The sequence below is a fragment of the Lonchura striata genome, chromosome 12, assembly GCF_046129695.1.
Source record: "Lonchura striata isolate bLonStr1 chromosome 12, bLonStr1.mat, whole genome shotgun sequence".
Lineage (NCBI taxonomy): Eukaryota > Metazoa > Chordata > Aves > Passeriformes > Estrildidae > Lonchura > Lonchura striata.
Window position 1 is genome coordinate 17,211,439 of NC_134614.1, and position 20,985 is coordinate 17,232,423.

Consider the following 20,985-nt stretch of genomic DNA (forward strand, 5'->3'; position numbering starts at 1 on the left):
ATTCAGTCGAGGGTGCCCAATCACTGCTGTTTTAGGGAGGCACCAATGTGTGTTAGCAATGCACAGCCAAGGAGCCTCTCCTGAAGGCTGCACCCACACTCTCTCATTCAAAAAACTGAGCAGGGCTCACTATTTTGAAAGGTGGCAGGTGGAAGTGGGCTGTGTTTTTACCCAATAAATATTTTGTGTTTAAAAAAAAAGAAAAAAAAAAGGGAGACATTTCCAGAGCAGAATCAAGCTGTTTCTCCAGCTCTGCTCTGCCTGACTGCCAGCAGAGCTATAAATTTCTATGTCCTTCAGTGCTCTTTGCTACCAGCCTGGTGACCACCCAGGCTTTCCTAGGACTTCCTCTTGGAGCTGTTGTCCTTCACACAAATATTTGTGGCAGCTGAGGGAGAGGATAAAGAGGGCATGAGCACACAGTATGTGTGTGGGTCTCAGATGGGTCTCAACCCCCAAGAAAGTAAGGACCAGGTGGTGCTTGCAGTTTGTTCCTTGCTTTATATCTTGTGAGACTTGCTTTATCAGGGAAGTCCTGGGAGGGTTTCAGGGTGGGAATGAAGACTCCAAGTGTAATGAGGTCAAGGAATAGATATTTTTTGTTTGCATGCCAGTGGCAAACCTGCATCTGACTGGTTTTAATAGACTGACTATGACTTAAACACTCAACTACTACCCCAGCTCCCCCGAGGACTCAGGGCCACATATAAAATGTGGGTAAGAAGAGGGAAAAGCTTCCTGTGTCAGTGGTCACAAAGCCATCCTCCTGCCTAAGTCCTCAGAAGCAGCTTTTTCTGGCAATGCTTCTGTCTACCAGCAGCACAGAGCAAGACAAGTATCAAGTCTGCTGGGCTACAGTCAGGGCTTAAAATTCATCTATTCTGGTGCATCAGATGGCTTCTCACCATGTGAATGGTACTAAATGTGCACATCCACCACCCACTCCTAAAGTGAGGCCCCTGCTAATGCCCCTGTTCCAAGGGGGTGGTGTTCCCAGGACGCCTGGGAAAGGTAGATGCTGAATGTGTAGGGTGTGACCATCCAGGTGGGGCTGCACAGCACCTCCACAGTTAGTTCAGCAGATGCTAAACTCTGACACAGAGGGAAGGGACCCAAAACTCCAGCACTGCAGGTGAATATGCTCCAGGCTCCATAACTATCCCAGCCCAGTTCAGGACTCAACACCCCCTTCACAGGCAGTTCCAGAGGTCCAAATCTCCTCCCATATGTCCAGAGTGGGTCTCGTGCGTTTTGGGCTCTGGAAGATGGTTTAAATTTAATTGTTCATTATGTCAGGAAGGCTCATCCAGGTAGGATGCTTTTCCATTTGCCCATCTTTTATTTGTGAGGGATGAACATTTGTCCTGGTTCCCCAGGCTGGCAACAGGTTGCTGTATTTGGGGGTAAAGCACACCAGTTCTTCTGCTCTCAAATGACTGAGACCTGGGCTAGCAGGAACCAGTTCTGGTGTGAATCAGCTGATGGGAAGGAGGGACTGCAAAACCTCTCAGAAAACTCTCAGTCTAACAGAGAATCACAGAATGGATTGGGTTAGAAAGGACCTTAAATATTATCCAGTTCCAACCCTCTGCCATGGGCAGGGACACCTTCCACTAGACCAGGTTGCTCAGAGCCCCTGACCTTGAACATTTTCAGAGATCATTTTCAGGGGCATCCATGACCTCTCTGGACACTCAGTTCCAGTGTGCTTCCATTAAACATGTTTTCCTTCAAACCATACTTTTATTTAATTTCAACTCAGGGTTTCTCTCTGCCCTGCCTGCTGCTGCACTAAGACTGCTTTGGTAGAAGTTAAAATACAAACTGAGGCCTTTTGAAGAAGGGTAGGTGTTGGGTAAGGCTGATGGCCATATAATAACAGGGGCTGAACCAGAGCAGACATCAATTACATGTCGAGGGACAAATCACAGGACACAGAGTGCAGATAATGGTGGAAACAGCTGTGGTGGTCATAGCAGAAATGCTCTTGTACCTGGGGAACAGACAGTGTGCTCCCAGTCCTGACCTTGGGAGCAAATCAGGAAACCATCTTCTTAATTAATAAACTAAAGAACACCCATGAGAAAAGAAAATGCCTTTATTCTGTGAGGTTGGGGCTCTTACATCTCAGCTTGTTTGTTTTTTTTTTTTTTCCTAAGGCAGACATAAAAAGACTCCATAATTTATTATTAGGACATCTGAATAGTTATTTATTGAGAAGCCACAGTTCTCACACTTTTACAACTGTCGGCTTGTATAAGGCAAAAAAAGCAAGATGGATCACTATTTTACACAGAAAGTAAAAGCTCTGGAGAAGGAACTGATGGACATGCAGTTACTGGTCAAAATGCAATGTACATGACATATATAAAAACCATTGTGAAACAGGAATTGTAAATTATGGTTACAATCTACCGAAATAAATATTCAATATATTATTATAAACACATTTGTAGAGTCTAAGATTTTAATTAAAGTTGTCTTTGTACATACACGGTTATTTGAAATTTAAACAAAAATGTAACATTTAGAGGAGCAAACGTCAACATAAAACAACTGCTTTGGACTTGTAATGTGGCATGATATATCCATAATGATAGGATTAATCTGGTGTGGCAATTAGAATGACTAATCCTTTGGGATGTAGTCTCTATGGAGTTAACTGCATATTGAAGGGAAGAGCCTGGTACTTTAACAAGGATGCAGAATGATTCAAACGGCTGTCTGGGTTTGTTTGTTTTCTGGTTTTTAAATGAACAGAGAGAACAAAAAAATCATTTGTAATTGCCTGGTTTTTCTTTTAAAAACAAAGCTGTTTTTTTTAATTAATTTTAAGCAGTTGGCATCCACAGAAGAGAAAGAAATGAAAGGACTCGAGTCACTCATCTTCACAACAATTTACCATCAATGTATATACAGTACATTAATGAAGCATTGTTTAAACTTTAATAACAGGGACACACCTAGGATGTTTTCTATGTAGTTTTTCCATTAACAGTATTAAACAATGGTGCTCCATATTGCTTATGAACATATAGATATGAAATTAGGAAACTGATGAATCAAAGAGAGGTGCTAATCTTATTACCACACAGCTAACATGGCATTTGTATTGGTAAACTTCTCATGGGCATTTAGAGCGGACATAAAAATTCCTAATGTGGCTAACTGAGTTACAGACGAGGTACATGCACGGATACCAGGCGACCCCAGCCGCTGCTCCAGCTTCCCTAGTCATCCTCCTCATCCTCCTCATCGCTGTCCTTCATGGTGATCCCCTGGAGCCCCCCGCCCTCGCTGACCGACGCCGTGGCCTCCTCCACCGTCAGCCGGTTCCGGATGGTCTCGTAGGTTTTGCTGTTCAAGGTGGAGTCCAGCACGCCTTGCAATCGGAAATCTCGGTACGTTTTCTGCAGCAGAGACAGGGACAGGTCAGGGCCAGCACCAGCTCCCCTGCTCTGCTGCAGGACTCAACCCCTGCCCCTGTGCTGGGGGTTTGGGGTCACTAATGGGAGAGGCTGGGATACCAGGGAAATCCCAGCCCTGGGGACATTTTGCATCCCCTGGGAAGTGCAGAGGCCGCAGGAGCATCTCTGCTGGCCACCACTCTGGCGTGGCAGAAGGGCAGAAGTCCCTTTAGGGTGACTTGGGCAACAAATTACAGCTCTGTGACTCCAGCCCTGCCTTTGTGGGCTGGGCTGGGCAGCTTCAAAGCAGCTCAGGGGAGCTTGGCATAGAGAGGGCTGGTGTCTAAAAAGACATCGGAGCAATCTAAGGGCTCTGCTGCAACTGACTTCCCTTGCTCCTGGATGTGTTCATCCTGCCTCTAATGTCAGTTATTTCTCCTCAAGCAGCAGGATGCTTATCCCCCGTACCCACAGACATGATTACACATTCCCGGAATGCTCCATATTAAACAATCCTACCTACAGTACAGGGATTAAATAAACTAAGTCCAGGATACTGGACAAAATTATTGATGTATAAAAATAAGCATTGGGCACATGTTTCTTAAATCTCCCTTTCTTCACCTCAGTATGGAATTGTATTTCCATGGTTCCCATACTTCCCTTGTTATTATAATTTACATCTCTTATTTGAATTTATGTTTAAATTTGAATTTATGTTTAAAACCTTCTCAACTCTGTGAGATAAAACTCTGGTCTCGTTGTTCATTTAATTCTGCTCTGTGCTCTGCATAGAAACTATTTACTGTTCTACTATTTCAGAAGTCCTTGGGTTTGTTATAGCTGCTTCTGAATGTAATATTGGTATAAATAAAGCACAAGGAAAAAAAGCTTTCCTCAGCTAGCTGACAAGTAGGAATAATCTGTCTGTGCCTGTTGTTTTCAGTTATGAAAAGCACATTTAATACATTTCAGTTTTAATTTATTCATGCCTTCAATGTGTTCACTGCACACAAGACCATAAACATTATAAAATACTAGACCAAAAAGCATTAGATAGAACCTAAAATGATCAAAAATATATTTACCCCCTTCTGTGATCTTATTATTTCATGTAAACCACTGTGATTTCACACTGAAATAATTATCATTAGTCCAAGGCACGCACACACACAGATATACACATACACGTGCACTTAAAGAAAAAAAATGCTACTTTCGGGGTATGTTATCTCACCTTTGTGATCTCTTAGAGTTGATTATATACACCCATTGTAAAAGAAACAACTTCAATTAACTATGAGAACAATCTCATTTGCATTCTGACAATAATCACGAGCCATAGCTGGGCTTAAATGTTTCTAGCAAAACAGTGTTAAAAACTTTTGGGTTGATTTAACCCATTTTAACACCAGAGCTCAGTGGTGTGTTCAGTGAATTTGTCCACAAAAAGGCCAATTTTGGTGCACTTACTGTACAAGCAAGGTTAAAAATGCAAGAAATTACTTTGTTCTTGTTTGCACACCTGTATTTTACATCTCTCTGCATTGAAAGTTCCTGTTTATCCACTGCTACCTGCCACGGACATAGCTCTCTTAATTCTTTAAAAGAATTTTAATGAATTCTTAATTTACCTGCCAGTGACAGAGCACAGGCATGCAGGCACACACACCCATGCTCCTCCTGCCAGCGAGGGGCACTGGGAACACTGCGGGTGCTTACCTTTGCTATCCCAATGAGGATATGTGCTTACCTTTACTATCCTATTGAGGATATGTGCTTACCTTTACTATCCCAATGAGGATATGTGCTTACCTTTACTATCCTATTGAGGATATGTGCTTACCTTTACTATCCTAATGAGGATATGTGCTTACCTTTACTATCCTAATGAGGGTTTTCAGCTGGTAGATGTGGAGCTGCAGGTCCATGCGGTCTGTCAGCCACGTGCACACGACACTCATGGAGCTGGTGTACCATTGCTGCAAGAGAGACACGACTTCTCCAGCACCCCCACGGGGCTCTGTGCGACGCCCTGGCTGATGCTCGTGCCCCCAGCATCCCCTCACACCCACCTTTGCCACCTGCCAGCCTGCTCATGGGGGCCACAGACTGACAGGGGAGACTGGCATCTGATCTTACACAGAATTGCCATGCACGGGCTTTTCAATTTTAATAACAACAATAACAAAAATAAACTTATTAGGAGGGTAACGGCCACCAGTAGTGCCACAAGGTTTTGTAACCTGATTTTGCCAGCAGTGATGCGTGTTTGGCTCGAGCCATGTTTTTAACCTGTTTCCCCCACAGTGAGAACACAGTCCTGCCTTTAAAGATGTCTGTCCCACACTCAGGTTACTTACCATTTTCAAATTCAATTGTAAACAGCCACAGGATGAGTCTGGGACCCTGAGGGTGAGTGGAGGGGAGGTTCATGCAGGGCCAGGTTTGGCTGGGGGGAAGGACACCGGTGTAAGCACCTACAGCCCAGGCTGTGTGGGAAGTGCTTTGGTTTCACCCTCACAGTTATGAAAGATGGAAAAGCAGCAAAGAAATCAGCTTGTTTCAAGCTGCTGAACTCACAGGGCCCCTCCAGGGGCTGAAATTGTGCTGTTGTCTGTGAAAAAGGCTCGCAGCAGTGTGGCAGCAGCCTGCCATTCCCGCAGTGCAGGACGGCTCTGGTGGGCTGTGGATCAGAGCCCTGCTTGCACAGGGCTGACATGGCATGTCTGATGCCACACAGGTGAGCAAGGAGCCCTTGGAAGGAGGAAAAGCAGAGGCTTGGAGGTGGTGGGGAACCACAAAACCTCCCCACGGTGCTCAGCACAAGGGGTGGTTACAAAGCAGACAAAAACCCAAAAACCCATCACACCCCAGTTGTGAGGGGCAGTTGCACCCTTCTCGTGATCTCTCTTACACGCAGAGATCAAATCCCATACTGCAGACCAGATGCAATTAATCTAGAACCAGTTAAAATACTAAAGAAACTCCACCAGACCAGATTATGAAGATCCTGAAAGAGCACTATCCAAGTCAGTCTGGGATGGTGTCTCCCAAGAAGCCTGAAACATCACACCAGTCCAAGTCAGGTCTTGGTGCCCCGTCAGGCTGGGGGTGTCTGACACAGAACATGCCCTTTCCTGCTGCCAGCACAGCAGGGGAATGGAGACAACTGAACATTCTGTAATTGCAAAACTTCCCAGTGATTTGCTTCCCTCCAGCCTTTGACACTGGCACCCACAAGGTGGCATGAGGCTCACCAAAGCAAACAAATGAGTCTAAGATAAACCTGCCCTGCACCACAAAAAGGTGTGCTCAACACACATCTCTGAGCTGTGTGGCAGTACACCCGGGAGCTGCATGGGGAAGAGTTTTCCCCCCAACTCCAATGATGCTCCTCTAATTTCTACACCATCTCTTTAAAAAAAATTTAGGAAATAAAGAAATGAAAGAGTCACTGCAGAAATGGCATGTGGTGACCTCATGCTCAATGCTTACACCTTGTGCAACTTGTGGCAGAGATTCTGCTGACCCTTCATCTCCAGGACAGAAAGCTGGCAAGAGCTTGGATGAGACTAATTGAGACTGGCAAGCAGGAGCTCTCAGCTGTCACCTGAGGTGCTGGCATCAGAACGGGCTTGAACAGTGAGTGAAGCAACCTGGGTCACTGGTGTGGACCTGATAAGCACAGAACACATGAAGGTCTGGTGGGGCTTCATCCTTCCAATCCCTCAGACTAGTCTGAGAAGTCAGAGTGTCCCTGGATATGCCCTGGGAATCCCTAGTACCTTGACCCAGGACAGCCAGCAGCCAGCTGGTGGTTGGGTGGCACAGAGCAGCTGCTGTCACTGGGGGATCTGCCTGGGTTCCCATGAAATGCTGCAGACCCACGCGGGCAAAACAGAGAAATTGTTAGTGTTCATAAAGCTGTTTTTCTGCAATCAGTGCTTAACTGAGTCGTGCTCTTGGGTGACATTAGCTGTGACCCAGGGCTGCGCTGGCACATGGATGCCCAGGTCAGCCAAACACCTCCTTCCCCTTCTGCCACCTCTTCAAATGGGAGCCCCCAGAGGAAAGGCACAACCATGTGTTACACACACACACCCCCTCCCTTCCCCTGCCGCCTCCCAACTTCCACAGAACGATCTGCTGGGTGTTTGTGTCACCTCTACATGAGATGAGAAGTCCCTGGCAGGGGCAGGTCCTGCGACTCCTGTCTGTCCCACGCCACACACACCCACAGGGCTGTGATCCCAAACAAAAATCATAACCTCTGCCTGGAGGTTATTGGCAAGGTGACTGCTGCTGTGAGAGCTTCCAAGTAGGCAAAATTAAATGCTTTTCTGTGTTTCTGGAGGGCACTTCAAACACTTTGGGTTCTGGGGAGATGCAAACTCAGTGCAAAAACAGTGAATTGCACCTCTCTCCTCTCGAGCACCGGCTGACAAGGGCTCAGCCAGGCGCAGCGCTCGGCTGCATGAAAGGAGCTCTCTTTCTCAAAGCCAACTTACTCCTAAGACTTTCTGCTTTATGAGAAAAAGACAAAGTCTAATTCATTGATCTTGATACACAAAACCGTCACGTCACTTCATAGAGCACACACCAACTGCTGAATTTCAGCCCTGCATATTCATAAAAATAAGTTAGCCCATAAATTAAATGTTCCCTTTAGCTATCGCTAGTGTTGATGTGCTATAAGACGCATAAGCCCTCTGATTCATGACTAACCTACCAAAGAAGATAACATTTGCATATGACTATATTATTAAAAAAACAACAAAAAAGCCAAATGCTCCTAAACAGAAACGTATTCACCTCAGACAAAAGAGCACAGAGTGGTCCTGTGGGGACACTGGCCACGTTGCTTTCTCCAGGGGGGTCTGCCATTCCCTCAGGGGCAGTGGGGTTCGTGCTGGGGACATAGGATCCCCTTGGGGATGCAGCTCCAGCCTTGTGTCCCCAAAGACAAGGTGAAGAGGCCACAGCCCAAATACTGAATTTTGGGGCTCTGCCAAGGGGTTTGCAACACATTTCAGCCACATTTCTGGAGCCACAGCACAACTGTGGCATGGGCACACCAAAGTAAATACCATAAATATATTTTCTGCAAAAAACTCCTCATGCCTGGTTGTAAAGAACAAATAGACCTCACTGATCGTCCAAGCCTGTGGACAAAACTCCACATATAACTCAGTGTAGCACACTCACATTCCTGGTGCTGCTGGCATTCCTGTCCCTCACCTAGGGGACAATTTACACTCACTCTGGGGGCACAGGGTGAGGACAGGCTGTGGAGCCTGCATCCTCATGGATGCATGGTGGGTACCATTCCTCCATCAGGATGTCAGCAGGGAAGGGTGCAGGGCTCTGGCAGAGGCAAACCACAGCGCCAAGGCTGTGCCATGACCCAGCCCCAGGAGAAAAAATGCAGACACTATCAGAGCTCAGTCACTGCAAGCAGGTACTGTATTTGTACAGACAAGAATTCAGTCCCTCCTTCAGGTTCGTTTTCCCGTTCTCTTGTCTTTCACAGCAACCCTCACTGCTGGGTGCTAGGCTGGGTGGATGAGGTTGGCCATGGGATGCACCAGGATGGGCATTTAGAGGAGCTGGAGCATTACAAAAGGTGCACTTCTATGGTTGCCCATCCAACACCCCAACCAGCTTGAGCAATAAGCTTACTTGTTCCCCAGCCCTCTGCCTTATTTTTTTTTTTTTTAATGCAAAAACATGATCAATAAGTTCCTGAAATAGCAAGTTTGTCTCTGAATACATAAATTGTAGAAATTGGTATGAATAAATCTGCAAGTAGCACACTGAATGTGGCACATTTTATCAAAACCCAGCCCTGTGCTGGGTTCCTGCGCTTTCCGGGAGGTGGTGTCATTACACACACCCAGGAACATCTGCAAACCCCCGTTCTCTTTGGTGTGAGCTGAATGGAAGCATGACCTCCTGTTCCTTGCCATGAACCTTGAGTTCACACTCATATTTTACATGTTACAGGAAGCCACAGCTCACCCCAGGAGTGCTGCAAACAGAATCTCGTAAGCCAGATGCAACACTGCTTCTTAAGGCACCTGAAGGAGCTGTATTCTTCATTCAAAAGCTTACATACTAGTAGCTTAAGGTCACTTCAGCTTTTGTAAAGAGTGGGACAAAACCAGGAATGCTTATAGGGCTGGGTTGTCAGCAGGGTAGCAGAGGGATTACAAGGAACCTGTGACTCTGCCTCTTTCTGCCTTTACTGGTAGTTTTTTTGTGTGTGAACAAGTGCCATACAACAGATTGAGGCTGGTATAAAGGCCTGGGACTGTGCAAGAGCACCCTGCTGAGCCTCAGCTGTGCTTGCAATTAGCAATAGGCATGAAATGATTATTGTTGTGGTGGCTGATGGCAATCTGAAGTGACAAGTTTTATGGGGGAAGTTGTAGTAGGGATGTTCAGCAAGTTTCTGCAAACCATTAATCGAAGGCTGCAGCACAGTTTAGTCAAAGCTATTTTATGTCATTCCAAAGGTCTCACAAGGATGCTGAAAGAATATTTTTCTGCTCTCAGTGCCTTGGAATGGAGTTTTTCTAGGTCAGGGATTCTTTACTGCCCTATTTAGTGTCAAAAATACCCATTTGCCTCAAATTAGCAGAAAGCTTGTAGTTAAGGGCTAGAGATTAGGCATACAAAATTACTCAGCAGGTGACTGCTGGGTGGATTTGGGGTTGAGAAGTCTTTAAAACTGACTACAAGACATTATATACTTCTGACAAAAGAACATAGTAATCCTACCTGCTTGCTTTAACCACTGTTGTTTGTCTATTATTATGTGCTTTAATGCTCATAAGAGCAAAACTACTGGTGATACTACTCAATTACCATAGTAACTCTCCCCTATGACCTCTCATTTCAGTACTCGCTTTCCAGCCAGAACCAATCCAAGCAGGGCAAATCTATTTAAAACTGTGACACACACTGCACAAAGAGGCTCCGAATGCTGGCTGGCTCCCTCTCTTTGTCTGGGACATGGGCTTGTTTTGAAATGCTGAAAGGCAGCTTTGAAATGAACCCTTGAATTCAAGGTGTTTCAAAGACGAGGAACTGGATGCTGGGCAGACGCCACCACAGCATCCCCGAGCTGGCCAACACGAAACAAGGGGAACACAGAGGTGGGAAGGGAGAGGAAAAGGATGACTGTGAGTCCTACTTCCCAAAGGAAAACTGAACCTGCTCTCAGGCAACAGCTCAAGGTGATTTGATCAGCCAGGAAAAAAAAAAAAAAAAAAGATAAAATGACCAACTATTTGTTTCTGGCATTTTCATCCCTGTTCAACGGGCCAGAAGCTCAGCTGGTGGAAGGCACAGGGGCTGTGATGATTTGCAACTGCTGACAGTAGGGGACAGCTGACAAAGGTGTGTCCAGCCCAGTCCTGGGTGGCCCTGAGATCAAATTGGGTATTTGGTGTTGCCACGTGTATTCATGGCAGCCACCTCCCCTGAGTAGGTGCCATCTCCACAGGGAAGGTGGGGATGCAGCCACAGCAGAGCAGGGACACCCTGCCTGGGGACCAGCCCTGGGCACACAGCTGCCAGCGTTGGAGGAGGACTTGTGTGCAGAGTGGGAGCAGAACTCTTCAGGAGCAGCCTGCCAGCCCCAGTCCCTTCCTGCACTCTCAGTGTGCCCAGCAGCACAGCCAGGTTGGGACACCAGAAATGGCTGCAGCCCTGCAACCCCAAGCCCAGATTTCCCTATAGCAGTCCCAGCATTCCTGTCCATTCAGTCTTCTCTGGCCACTAAAGTGTTCCTCTCCACCTTCCCTTAACGTTTCTTTTGCTCTTGGTCTCAGGCAGTCATTGCTGTTCCAAAAACTTGGTAAAGGCGTCAAACCCAAAGCACAGCCAATGCTGTTCCTACTTCTGTCTATCAGAAATAAAGAGATGTTCCCAGCATGAACATGTACAGCAGCTCATGCAATCCCTGTCCCAACAGCCAGCTCTGCTGGGATGCTGGGTGTGGATGAGGGCAGTGACTCTTGCCCTGCTCCCAGGCACTGCCAGCAAGGTCTTGGCCAGGCTGGCAGAGCTGAGCCCAGCTGTTTTTTAGGCTGTTCTGGAAACCTGAGTTTTGTGTTGCTGCAGAAGATGTGCTGTGCCCCAGGCTGGGAGGGTGGGGATCGAGCAAGGACAGGGCCTTGGTGACACAAGTGTGTCTGAAAAGCTTGAGTTCAGATATGTGGCAGTGGCCCTGGAGGAGGAGGTGGCGGAGCTGAGGTGGGTGAAAAGCCACAGGCACTCAAGCACAAACACCACTCTGGCCCAGTGTCAGTGAGGAGACTGAGATGGACCTTCTGCCACACAATGAAGAAAGAAGAGGCACACCTCCCCCCTGCAAGCATATGTTTTCTGGATGGCAAGCAGAGACCTGTCCATGCAGCACAGCCCATCCCATCCTCTCATCAGCTTCCTTTGCCACTACTCAACAAAATCCATACTGTGCCCTGGTAAGTTCTCCACAGAGCCCTGCTGAAGGGCTCCCCTGCCCTGCCCTTCTCTGGGGACCAAAGAACCAGCCAAAGGCAGCTCAGCATTTGGAGGTATCAAACCTCCTCCAGCACAGAGGGCCAAACCTGCAGTGGGCTCAGGGCTGAGCCCCCAGGCAAAGAGCATCTGGCTCGGTCGTGTCCTGGCCGCAGCCATGGGTGGCACCAATAATGACCCAGCGACTCTTTCGATTTACACCTGCCAAGGATTTGGACCATTCCCCCAAGCTGGGCAGGGCACAAGGCTCAGGGCACTGACAACGACATTGCTGTGAGAGCCCAGGTTTTCCAGAAGCACCGAAATTGGTGTGACACTGCCCATGTTACAGAAATAAGTTTAGCGGCTGCGGCTCTCGGAGCACACAGCTAACCATAAAATAAGCAATGAGTTAATATTACAGGCATTGATCAGCTAGTCTTACAATTAATGCTTCCAATAAAAAAAAAAAGCCCCCCTTTTATTCAACAGAATAAGAAATTAAACACTTGAGGGCTCATTCTAAAGAATGAATGAAATTGAATAAGCTACCTAGCACTTGAGATTCCCAGCGAGTGCTTGAATAGAGCAAACCTCCTGAGTTGAATGGATTGCCTTTTGGGACCAATTTGTCTCTTTTCACTCTTTATTCCTCCTTTTTTGCTGACAGATGTACAAAGGCGGAACTGCGCTGTGCAGCTTAGCTACATGCACCCACAGCAGCTGTCACTTTTGTCGAGCAAGTTAATCAAGCAAATGCCACCATATCCCACTTTCTATAAGGAACAACATGTTATAGACAGTAGTCTTGGGAGACGGGGAGGGAGGGAGAGAGACTTTATTTTAACTTTGAGTAGCTGGTATTTTTTTTTTTCCCCTCTGTGTGTAAGAAAAAAAAAAAAAAAAAGAGGAAAAAAGAAACAGCCAAACCCGGTAGCACAAGCTGACACTTTTGTTTTCCCGTGGAACAAATATTTAATATGATTTTAACTCTAATTTGTACTAGAAGGAGAGCTGTCTGGTTTTAATTAAATTTAAGGGACTTAGGGGAACACAGTTAAAAAAAGAAATAGAAGCTTTTTGTTTGCATTAACGCTTGTTGATAATAATATATTGATTGTCAATTGCTAAGCCCAAAAGATTAGTGTAGTAAATAGAATTATCTGAATGCCACAAGTGAAGTGCTAGCTTCCCGTCCCTGCTTTTCCCTTTGTGAGGCACTCTGAATCACTGGTTGTTATTTATACATTTTCTTTGATAAAACCAACTTGTGTGGCTGATTTTTTTTTTTTTTAAACCCTGCCTCATTAAGTGTATAATAGCATTTACGTGTGGGGCTTTCTGCTTTTTAGCCTTTCAAGCTTAAGCTTATATTCCTCTCTCACAACCATGTTTCAAAACTTGGGATGTTCACAAACAATTGGATACACACCAATATTGTATATATCAGATGCTCTCTTGCTATTGCCAAAGACTAGAAAATGACAGAACATTATCCACAAAGAGTAAATAAAGTTATCGTCTTGCTATGCTGCTGCATGCCAGATAATAATGCTGTCCGGTCATTAGGCAGCTTTTCTGTGGCACATAATTCTTTAAGTTAGGTATGAAAAGCCAACATCAGAAGTCGGTCTGTTGGTGTAGCTCCACAGAGCACACGGCAGAGCGCTGGGAGGGCTTCAGGCAGCCCTCAGGTTGCTGGTAGAAAGGTGATTCACCCCAAATTCAGACCCTAAGGAAAGTATATTTCAGAAAATAAACCTAAGCTTTGGTGACAGTTTGCACTGTGCTAATTTAACTTCTCTGCAGGGTCTTTGCCTTGGTATGTCCAGGAACCTGTGCATGAACTGTCAGTATTTGGGATTCGTGACCCCTCTGCCAAACTGGGAACCCCACGTCTGCTCCTCGCCCCTGTGAGAGAAGCCTCTGTTAGCTGTGCTCAGCAGGGCTCTGGGTGAGTGGTCCTCACAGCAAGCAACATGACCCTCATTTTCAGAACTAAGCCTCTCTATAAAACTCCGCATTAAATTCCAGAGATCTGGCAAAGTGCTAGCAATTTGATAAAAATCCCCTGAAACCTTGAAGTCTCTTTTTTAAATAAAATTTTGACCTTGTTCTACCAAAGCCTTGTGACTAAGTTTGGAGTCTCCCAGGTCACACTCACAGCTCTTACTGAAATAAAAGTATTTTCTTCTGTGGTATTTTATGTACCACTATAATGTTATCACTGCGAGTACACACAGCGTGTTCTTCAACATCCACCCCAGAGCTGTGAATTCTGGATGCTTTTTACTCTATTTTATATTCCTTAACTACAAAATTTCATTCTTGTTGACAACGTACCAATATGAGGAAGTTACAAAGTCAAAGGGTCTTGATATGAAAATAATTTGTATTATTATTTAATAAAGTCACAGTCCCTAACGTTGCCTAATAGGGTTAAGCTGCTAGCCAGAGCAACTCATCATCTGTCTAGGATGCAAATGGCATCACCGAATTACATTATTTTTTTTCCCCCCCTTTCCCAAAAATAAACCACAAAACAACTTTGAATCGCGTAAGAGCTCTGCCTTCCGACGGGGAGGAGCGCTCGGAAGGAGCGCGGTGCGGGAAGTGCCGCACGCTCTGTGCAGTGCCTGTGGCACCTGCGGGTCCCCCGGCTCCGAGCTGGGCCCCGGGCCATGCTCAGCTGCCTCCTCACCCTTCACTGCTGGGCCTGGACCCCGCGGGCTCGGCACGTACCCACCAAGGTGGTCATGGCAGGGAGGCCGGGCTCCCGGGCACTGCCTGTGCTGGTGGGGTGGCACAAATCCCCTGCTCTCCAGAGGGGCACAGCTCAACCTGCATGGTCCCTGCTGCAGATTTCTCCCTGCTCTCAGCCCAAAATGTTTTTCCTTTCCAGAGGGGACAGGGAGGGTCAATACCTTTTGTGTTGGTGGGGCCAAGGTCCCCAACAAACACGTGTGCCCAAGAAGCTCATCCCTAATAGCCCCTGCTCTTGGTGCTGTATGAACCAGTAACACCTACACGTGTCCTGTCAGCTGTGACTCCACACGCCATGGTGGCTGCAGGTTGGTCTGTGCTGACCCTCAGTGGCTTTGCAGGCAATCTGTGCACTCTCAGCACACGGGCAAAAGATTCCCACAGCAGGGACACAGCCAGAAAGGGATCTGCAACACTACTGCTCCTTCAGGGGGGAGGAACAACTCTGATCCTGAGTTGTACTGTACTTTGATGCCTTGTACTCATTCAGGTGGCCCCGAGCTGTATGTCAGGGTGGTCTGCTCTGCTAGCCAGACACCAAAGTCTGCCTAGCAAAAAGCCACACACTCACATCCCCAGCAGAAGTGATGGGTGAATGTGCCAGTGACTCCCTTTCTTCCCGGGGGAGAATCTCATGGAAAAAACACCTGCAGTGCTGGCTCCTCTCTTCCTACAGCCAGGGATAGCCTGGTCCCAGTCTGCTGGGGTTTGCTGTCAGCAAACACTAACACCAGCCCCACACACAGATCATCTCTGAATCCATCCCAGCCACGTGCTGCTGCTGCTGCTCTGAGGAGGGCAGACCTGCCAGGCCATGTGCTGGTCATGGCTGGAGGGAGGGCAGCAGCAGAGAAAACTGCAGGGGAGACCCTGTGCAAACAGCTACTGGCCCATGGCAGGGGATGCAGGAGACTTGGTGATCTGGGAAGGAAGCAGGCTGCCACCCCAAATTTCTCTCCCACCCACAGTGTCCTCAAACCAGGGACATCTCATGCTTAAACCTGTTGGGTTTGCAGGCTGAGTGCCTCAGCAGGTGCCTCATTTCCTCTCTGAGACTGGACAGTCCTAATTCTCTTTATACACTGAATTACACCTCCAGAAAATACCCTTTTTAGGTAACAGGTAAAGCCTGTCCTGGCTACATGAACCCTTGAACTGAAAGACCCTGCCTCTCCAGGCTGTGCTGGCATGGAGAATCCCAAATCCCTACACACAGAGCGGGGGCCTGGGCACAGCACCAGGTGGGCTCTGGTGCTGAGCTCTCTCTGTTCACTGCAGATACAGCTCTGCAAAGTGCACAGCATTCACTAGGAACTGCCAAATTAAATTCCCAAAAACCTGCTGCTTTGCAGGAATTTGCAGACCTCCCTTTTCCTAAATGAAAGAGCTTCTGCATAAAAATCTATAAAGGCGCACAAACAGAAAACCACTCCTGTATGGATGCTTGTTCTCAAATACATTTTTAACTTATAGAATATTCTCTGCTTATTTCCATTTTTCAAAAAAGAAATGAAGTTGACATGTTAAAATATGAGTTTCTATATAAAGCAGCCTAGTAAAACCACAATATCCACACAACTGCTATTTTCCTGTCCTGATTCCAGAGCCCTGTTAGTGCGAGGCAGTGATGATAAAACTGGCTGCACAGTTGTTCAGTAAGACGCACAGCAATGCATGTTATAGAATACTTTCATTATACTTGTTATCACTTTAAATTAGAAGCTGTCATGAAGTGGGACTCGATAAACTTTATCTGCTTCTTTTATAGCATGCAAATTCCAAAAAAGTAGCTAGAGGCTGCCTGGACATCTCGGCCCTGATTGCAGCAGCTTCGCTGGTCTCTCTCCGGATGCAGTGCGCTCCCTGCCCGAGTCCCACCAGGCATTTTTGAATGCTGATATCATACATCCAGGGCCAGGCTTAAGCGAGCGCCGGGAAAGGAAAGAGCCGCAGATCAAGAGAAACAAAATGACCTGGGACGGCTAATCTGGCACGCACCGCTGGCTGGCGCGGGCTGAGCAGCAATTGTGTGGGACTGGGATGCAGGGGGAGGAAAGGAAAAGACGGATTGAAGGCGCTGCTGGAAATCAGACAATTCCTCATTGTCCGCGCAGGGGCTCTGCCCTGCACCGCGAGTTCCTTTGGGCAAAGGCTCTTAGCACAGCCTGCAGGGAGGGAGCACAGCCCGGCCCCGGCTGCGCTCAGCCCCGCGCACCTGCGGGCACCGCCGCGCCCCGGCCCTTCCCACGCTCCCACAGCCCTGGACGCAGGCGGGACCCGCAGGAGCCGGGCTCACCAGCCAGGCTCTCCTCCCTGATGGCCCACAGGATGGAGCTCCGATTAGCCACAGCCTCCCAAACTCAGCTGGAAGGCAGAGCGCACCGTACTCGTCCGCAGTCATGAATGCGCAGGGAGCTCCCGGTCAGAGGCTGCTCAGAAAAAGGATCTCTCTGGATGGAGAATTCCATGCTCCTGTTTCCCCAAAGCCTCGGCTACTCACATCTACCAGGAAATAAATGATCTTTCACTCAGTGCCAGCCCCGAAACACAAATCTCTGACGCTCAAAAGCACGGTGCAGATGATGTTAGCAAGCCTATGCTGACCTTAACGTAACAGAGCAATCAGTCTGCCTTCTTAGAATGATTAATGGAAAATCTCCTCTGGAAAAGAAATCAAATTAACTGTCTTCAACCAAATGTCTACTGGAACACGAAAAGCTGTTCTGATAAAGACATTTAGGAGGGGAAAAAACCCCTTTCAAGCATGTAAAATCCAGTGACAGATCTAGGATTTATTTTATTAAGACTCTCCCTAAAATAAATTAAATGGAGCCTACTTAAATGAGCACTTCAGGAAAGAAGCCTTGCTGAGGGGGAGCCAGGAGGCCGCGTGCCCAGTGCATGCCTGGGCTGTGTGAAGCTAACAGAGAGGAATATCAGAGGACAAGGGCTGCCTCTGAGGAGCTGTGTCAGTCCTAAGCTCCTCTCCCCTCTTCCCTGTGATTCCGAGAGGGCACAGAAAGACAGAGCACTCTATGCCTCCTCTGGACAAAGAAAATTTGTCCCCTAGAAGATACACTGACAACTTCCGCCACAATTTTATATTTTTTCCCAGCAAAAGTCCTGCAGTGAGATCAAGTCCAGGTCCAGGTCCGAGCCTTGCCAAGCCAGCAAAGGACAGCAGAAGCTGCACAGCTCTGGCTCCTCCAAAGATGCATAGAGAGGGAAATGTAAGCTGTGAACCTCGAGATCAATGTGCCTAATTGTCTTAATTTCACAACTCGTTCTGGAAGGGGAGAGAGGGGAAAAAAAAAAAGCAAAACCAACGGAGAAGAAATAGCTCCGTGGAGGCCATATCAGGATGGGAGTGGGAGAGAGTTAGTGCCCTAATGAGCAGTCTAGCTGCGTGGGAGGGAAACAGGTTGTTGTCTGTCTAAGAGAAAGTGGTGAGTGTGGCTACAAGCAGATACGAGATGGGAGCCCAGCACGCAGCCTGATATCCGTTCTTCCCCTGATCCTGCAACCCGGCCTCCTGTGAGTAATTCTAACTCACAGTGAGTAGCTCCACTGACTCACAACCAGGCTTTTGAGATTGGAGAGGGGAAGAAGGGAGGATGGGAAGGGCTCTGTTTTGGCATTTGATTGTGCCACGCAAGGCTTAGGTCTAGCAAGAAATGCCATGATCCTGCAAGCATGCCTTGAAGGAGCTGCCAAAATTCAAGTGAGTAACCCTGCTAAGGGCAAAAGCTTTGATTTTAAGAATAAGCTAATGCCTCAGTATCTGCAGAGGACTTGCTGAATTAACTGATCTAGTTGTGTTTTTTATTTTTTCAATATACCCAGGTGTGCTATCAGGCTCTAATGTGTAGGTACTGAAACATATGCTGAGCTGCCTGTGGATCCTCCAGTGACAAATGCTTACTCAGACTCCTGGAAGTGTGTATAAGGATTCTGCTGAAGTCTTGACACTCACACAGTGTCCTGCATCCTTATTCTCTCTGATATTTGGAAGTCAGATACCAGCAAGGGCAGCCTGCTTTGGAAACATGAGGATAGTCCTGCACCATGTCCCCAGCACTCCTGCTGGGCTCCTGGCTGAGGGATTTTGGTTTCTTCCTAAAATCCATCAAAATCCACTTGATGCAACATCTGCTTTGGGATATCACTGGGGCTTCCTAAAAGGCAAACTCAGCTGAGCCTGAGGGACAGGACTTGATGCTGGAGCCTCAGCCAGGAGCTTTTGCCCCCCTGAAGGTGGTGGGAAGGACATGCTGACTCCTCTAGTTGCTGAGAGGACTTGGAGTGACTGCTCCTTTGCACTGAGGACAGCCAAGGGCAGAGCAAACCCTGGTCTCCCCACTGCCCTCCCTGCTACACCTGCCAGACCTTGCTAATCCCACCCTGCCATCAAGACTAAGAGCCATTTCTGTCTTGCAGAGAAGAAGAGGCTCATTTCTCATTTCTGAGTAAGTTCTCCGTCTGCTATCCCGGCTGTGACACAGACCAAGGGAGCTGAACACTCAGAGTGACAGTGAAGTGGTAAAACTGCCTTCTGCAAAAAGCACGGCGCTGCTGCCACCTCGGCGGGCAGTATCACTGCGTGATTAAGTGCTTACCAGACTTTTTGGTAAAGGCAACCTTCCTGATCTGATAACTGCCAAGGACAAGCCAAATACACAGGGTCAATCCATGCACACCTAATCTCCAGAAGGCAGATTAAGTGTATAATTGACCCATATAATCCATGTATCATCTCCAGTGAAATGTTTTTTATGTCCGGTTTAGGCAGACATGAGGCCCATAAGACAGCGATCAGAGACACAGAATTACCATTGCAGTGGATTTCATCAAAGTTAGAGATGGCTTTTTAATCACTGATCTCAGAGACTGCTAGATTTAAGCAGATGAACTAGCACTAAGCACATCTGTTTTAATCCTTATCTTCTACTCAGGCTGCTGTCTTCAAGAAGTACAAGGAGGAAAAAAATAAATTAATTTTTTTTTTAGGTCCTCGCAATCTTAGGAGCTTCTCTTGGTGTTTTGATCCCTCATATCAAAAGCATGTTTTTGTTTTTTTGGGTAAGATATTGAATTAATCATCAGAGAGAAAAATGCCATCTGCGCTCTTCAGGGACTGCATCAGGATGCTGGAATTCGCAGGATCTCGGGGAGCTCACCCGATGTTCAGCAGCCTTTTGTGTACGTGCTACTCGCTGTGGCTGGGGAGGAAATAGTCACCCTATGTTTTACATTAGTGTTTACCAATTTATGTGGAAGAAAGGTTGGCATTCACACTATCTACTAGTCAATCATAGACTTTCTGGATCACATATGTTGCGAGGAGTTGAAACCTATACTGTGAGTATCTAAGGGTGTTTGTAAAGATATACACACATACATGGATCTAGAAATAACTTCTGTCAAAGGGCACAACCCTCGCAAGTAAAACTCCCACTGCCTTCAGACAAAATGACGGATGTATAAACTCTGATCCTGTGAAATTCTGAGTGACCTAAGACAAAGAGGATCTGAATTTTTCAGGATTGGTCTGAAGACTCAAGATCACTCTGAAGATAATTTCCTATGTTTAAGATACACCAGCCTGCTTCTGCCTCATTGTTCCTATAAAAAGTTCCATTCTGCATGTCAACGCTGTTCCCCTCTCTGGGCAAAAAGTGATAAAATTTTACTTCCTATCAGGCACCACACAGAGTTTGTGATCCTTCTGCATTGTGTGCAAAGTACCATAGAGTTTAAATCCCAAAGCACCCAGCCAGGCACAGGAGTGCAGGGAGGGGATGCTACGACGCTATTCCGAAACTCCTCTGTTACCACTGCTCTCTACCAATGGGCCTTATTACAGTGTTTTAGCTTTAAATGTTATCAAATTAGTGAACCAGGCCAAGTAAATAAGTCATGTTACTCTGCAGTAAACAGCACTGCCAAAAAGCTAGTTAGGTTTTGATTACCATCAGAACTCCACGATCAATCTGTTCATTCAATGATCCCAAGAATACAGATTTTTAAAATTAAGATGACTCTATTTCAGGCAGGGGGGGAAACCCATCCTGACTAATTTTCAGAATTAAGAGGATTATCTCAGAGACCACACAGAAATATAACAATAATCTGCCACAAACAGCAGTATCTCCCAAAGAGCAGAGCCCTGTTCTGCAGGCATGAGCAAGTCAGGCGATGTAGGGGAAGAGAGATGGTTTCTGAGCTAAGAATCATGGCAAATGCCAAGAAAAGACATATTAACCCAGTTGTCTCTGGGGACATGGCCTAACACACTCTGCAGCCTCTG

At 46.9% G+C, this 20,985-nt stretch overlaps 1 protein-coding gene across 16 annotated transcripts in view; it reads right to left on the reverse strand.

Moving 5' to 3' along the window:
- Positions 1-2,182: 2,182 nt before the first annotated feature.
- Positions 2,183-20,985, reverse strand: part of CADPS (calcium dependent secretion activator) — a 205,922-nt gene continuing 187,119 nt past the window's right edge. For all 16 annotated transcript variants that reach the window (XM_077786159.1, XM_021537240.3, XM_077786156.1 and 13 more), the window contains 2 exons: positions 5,285-5,389; positions 2,183-3,410 (listed from right to left, as the gene is read on the reverse strand). In XM_077786159.1, coding sequence (XP_077642285.1) covers positions 3,231-3,410; positions 5,285-5,389 — 285 coding nt within the window. In that variant the 3' untranslated portion in view covers positions 2,183-3,230. The remainder of the gene's footprint in view (positions 3,411-5,284; positions 5,390-20,985) is intronic.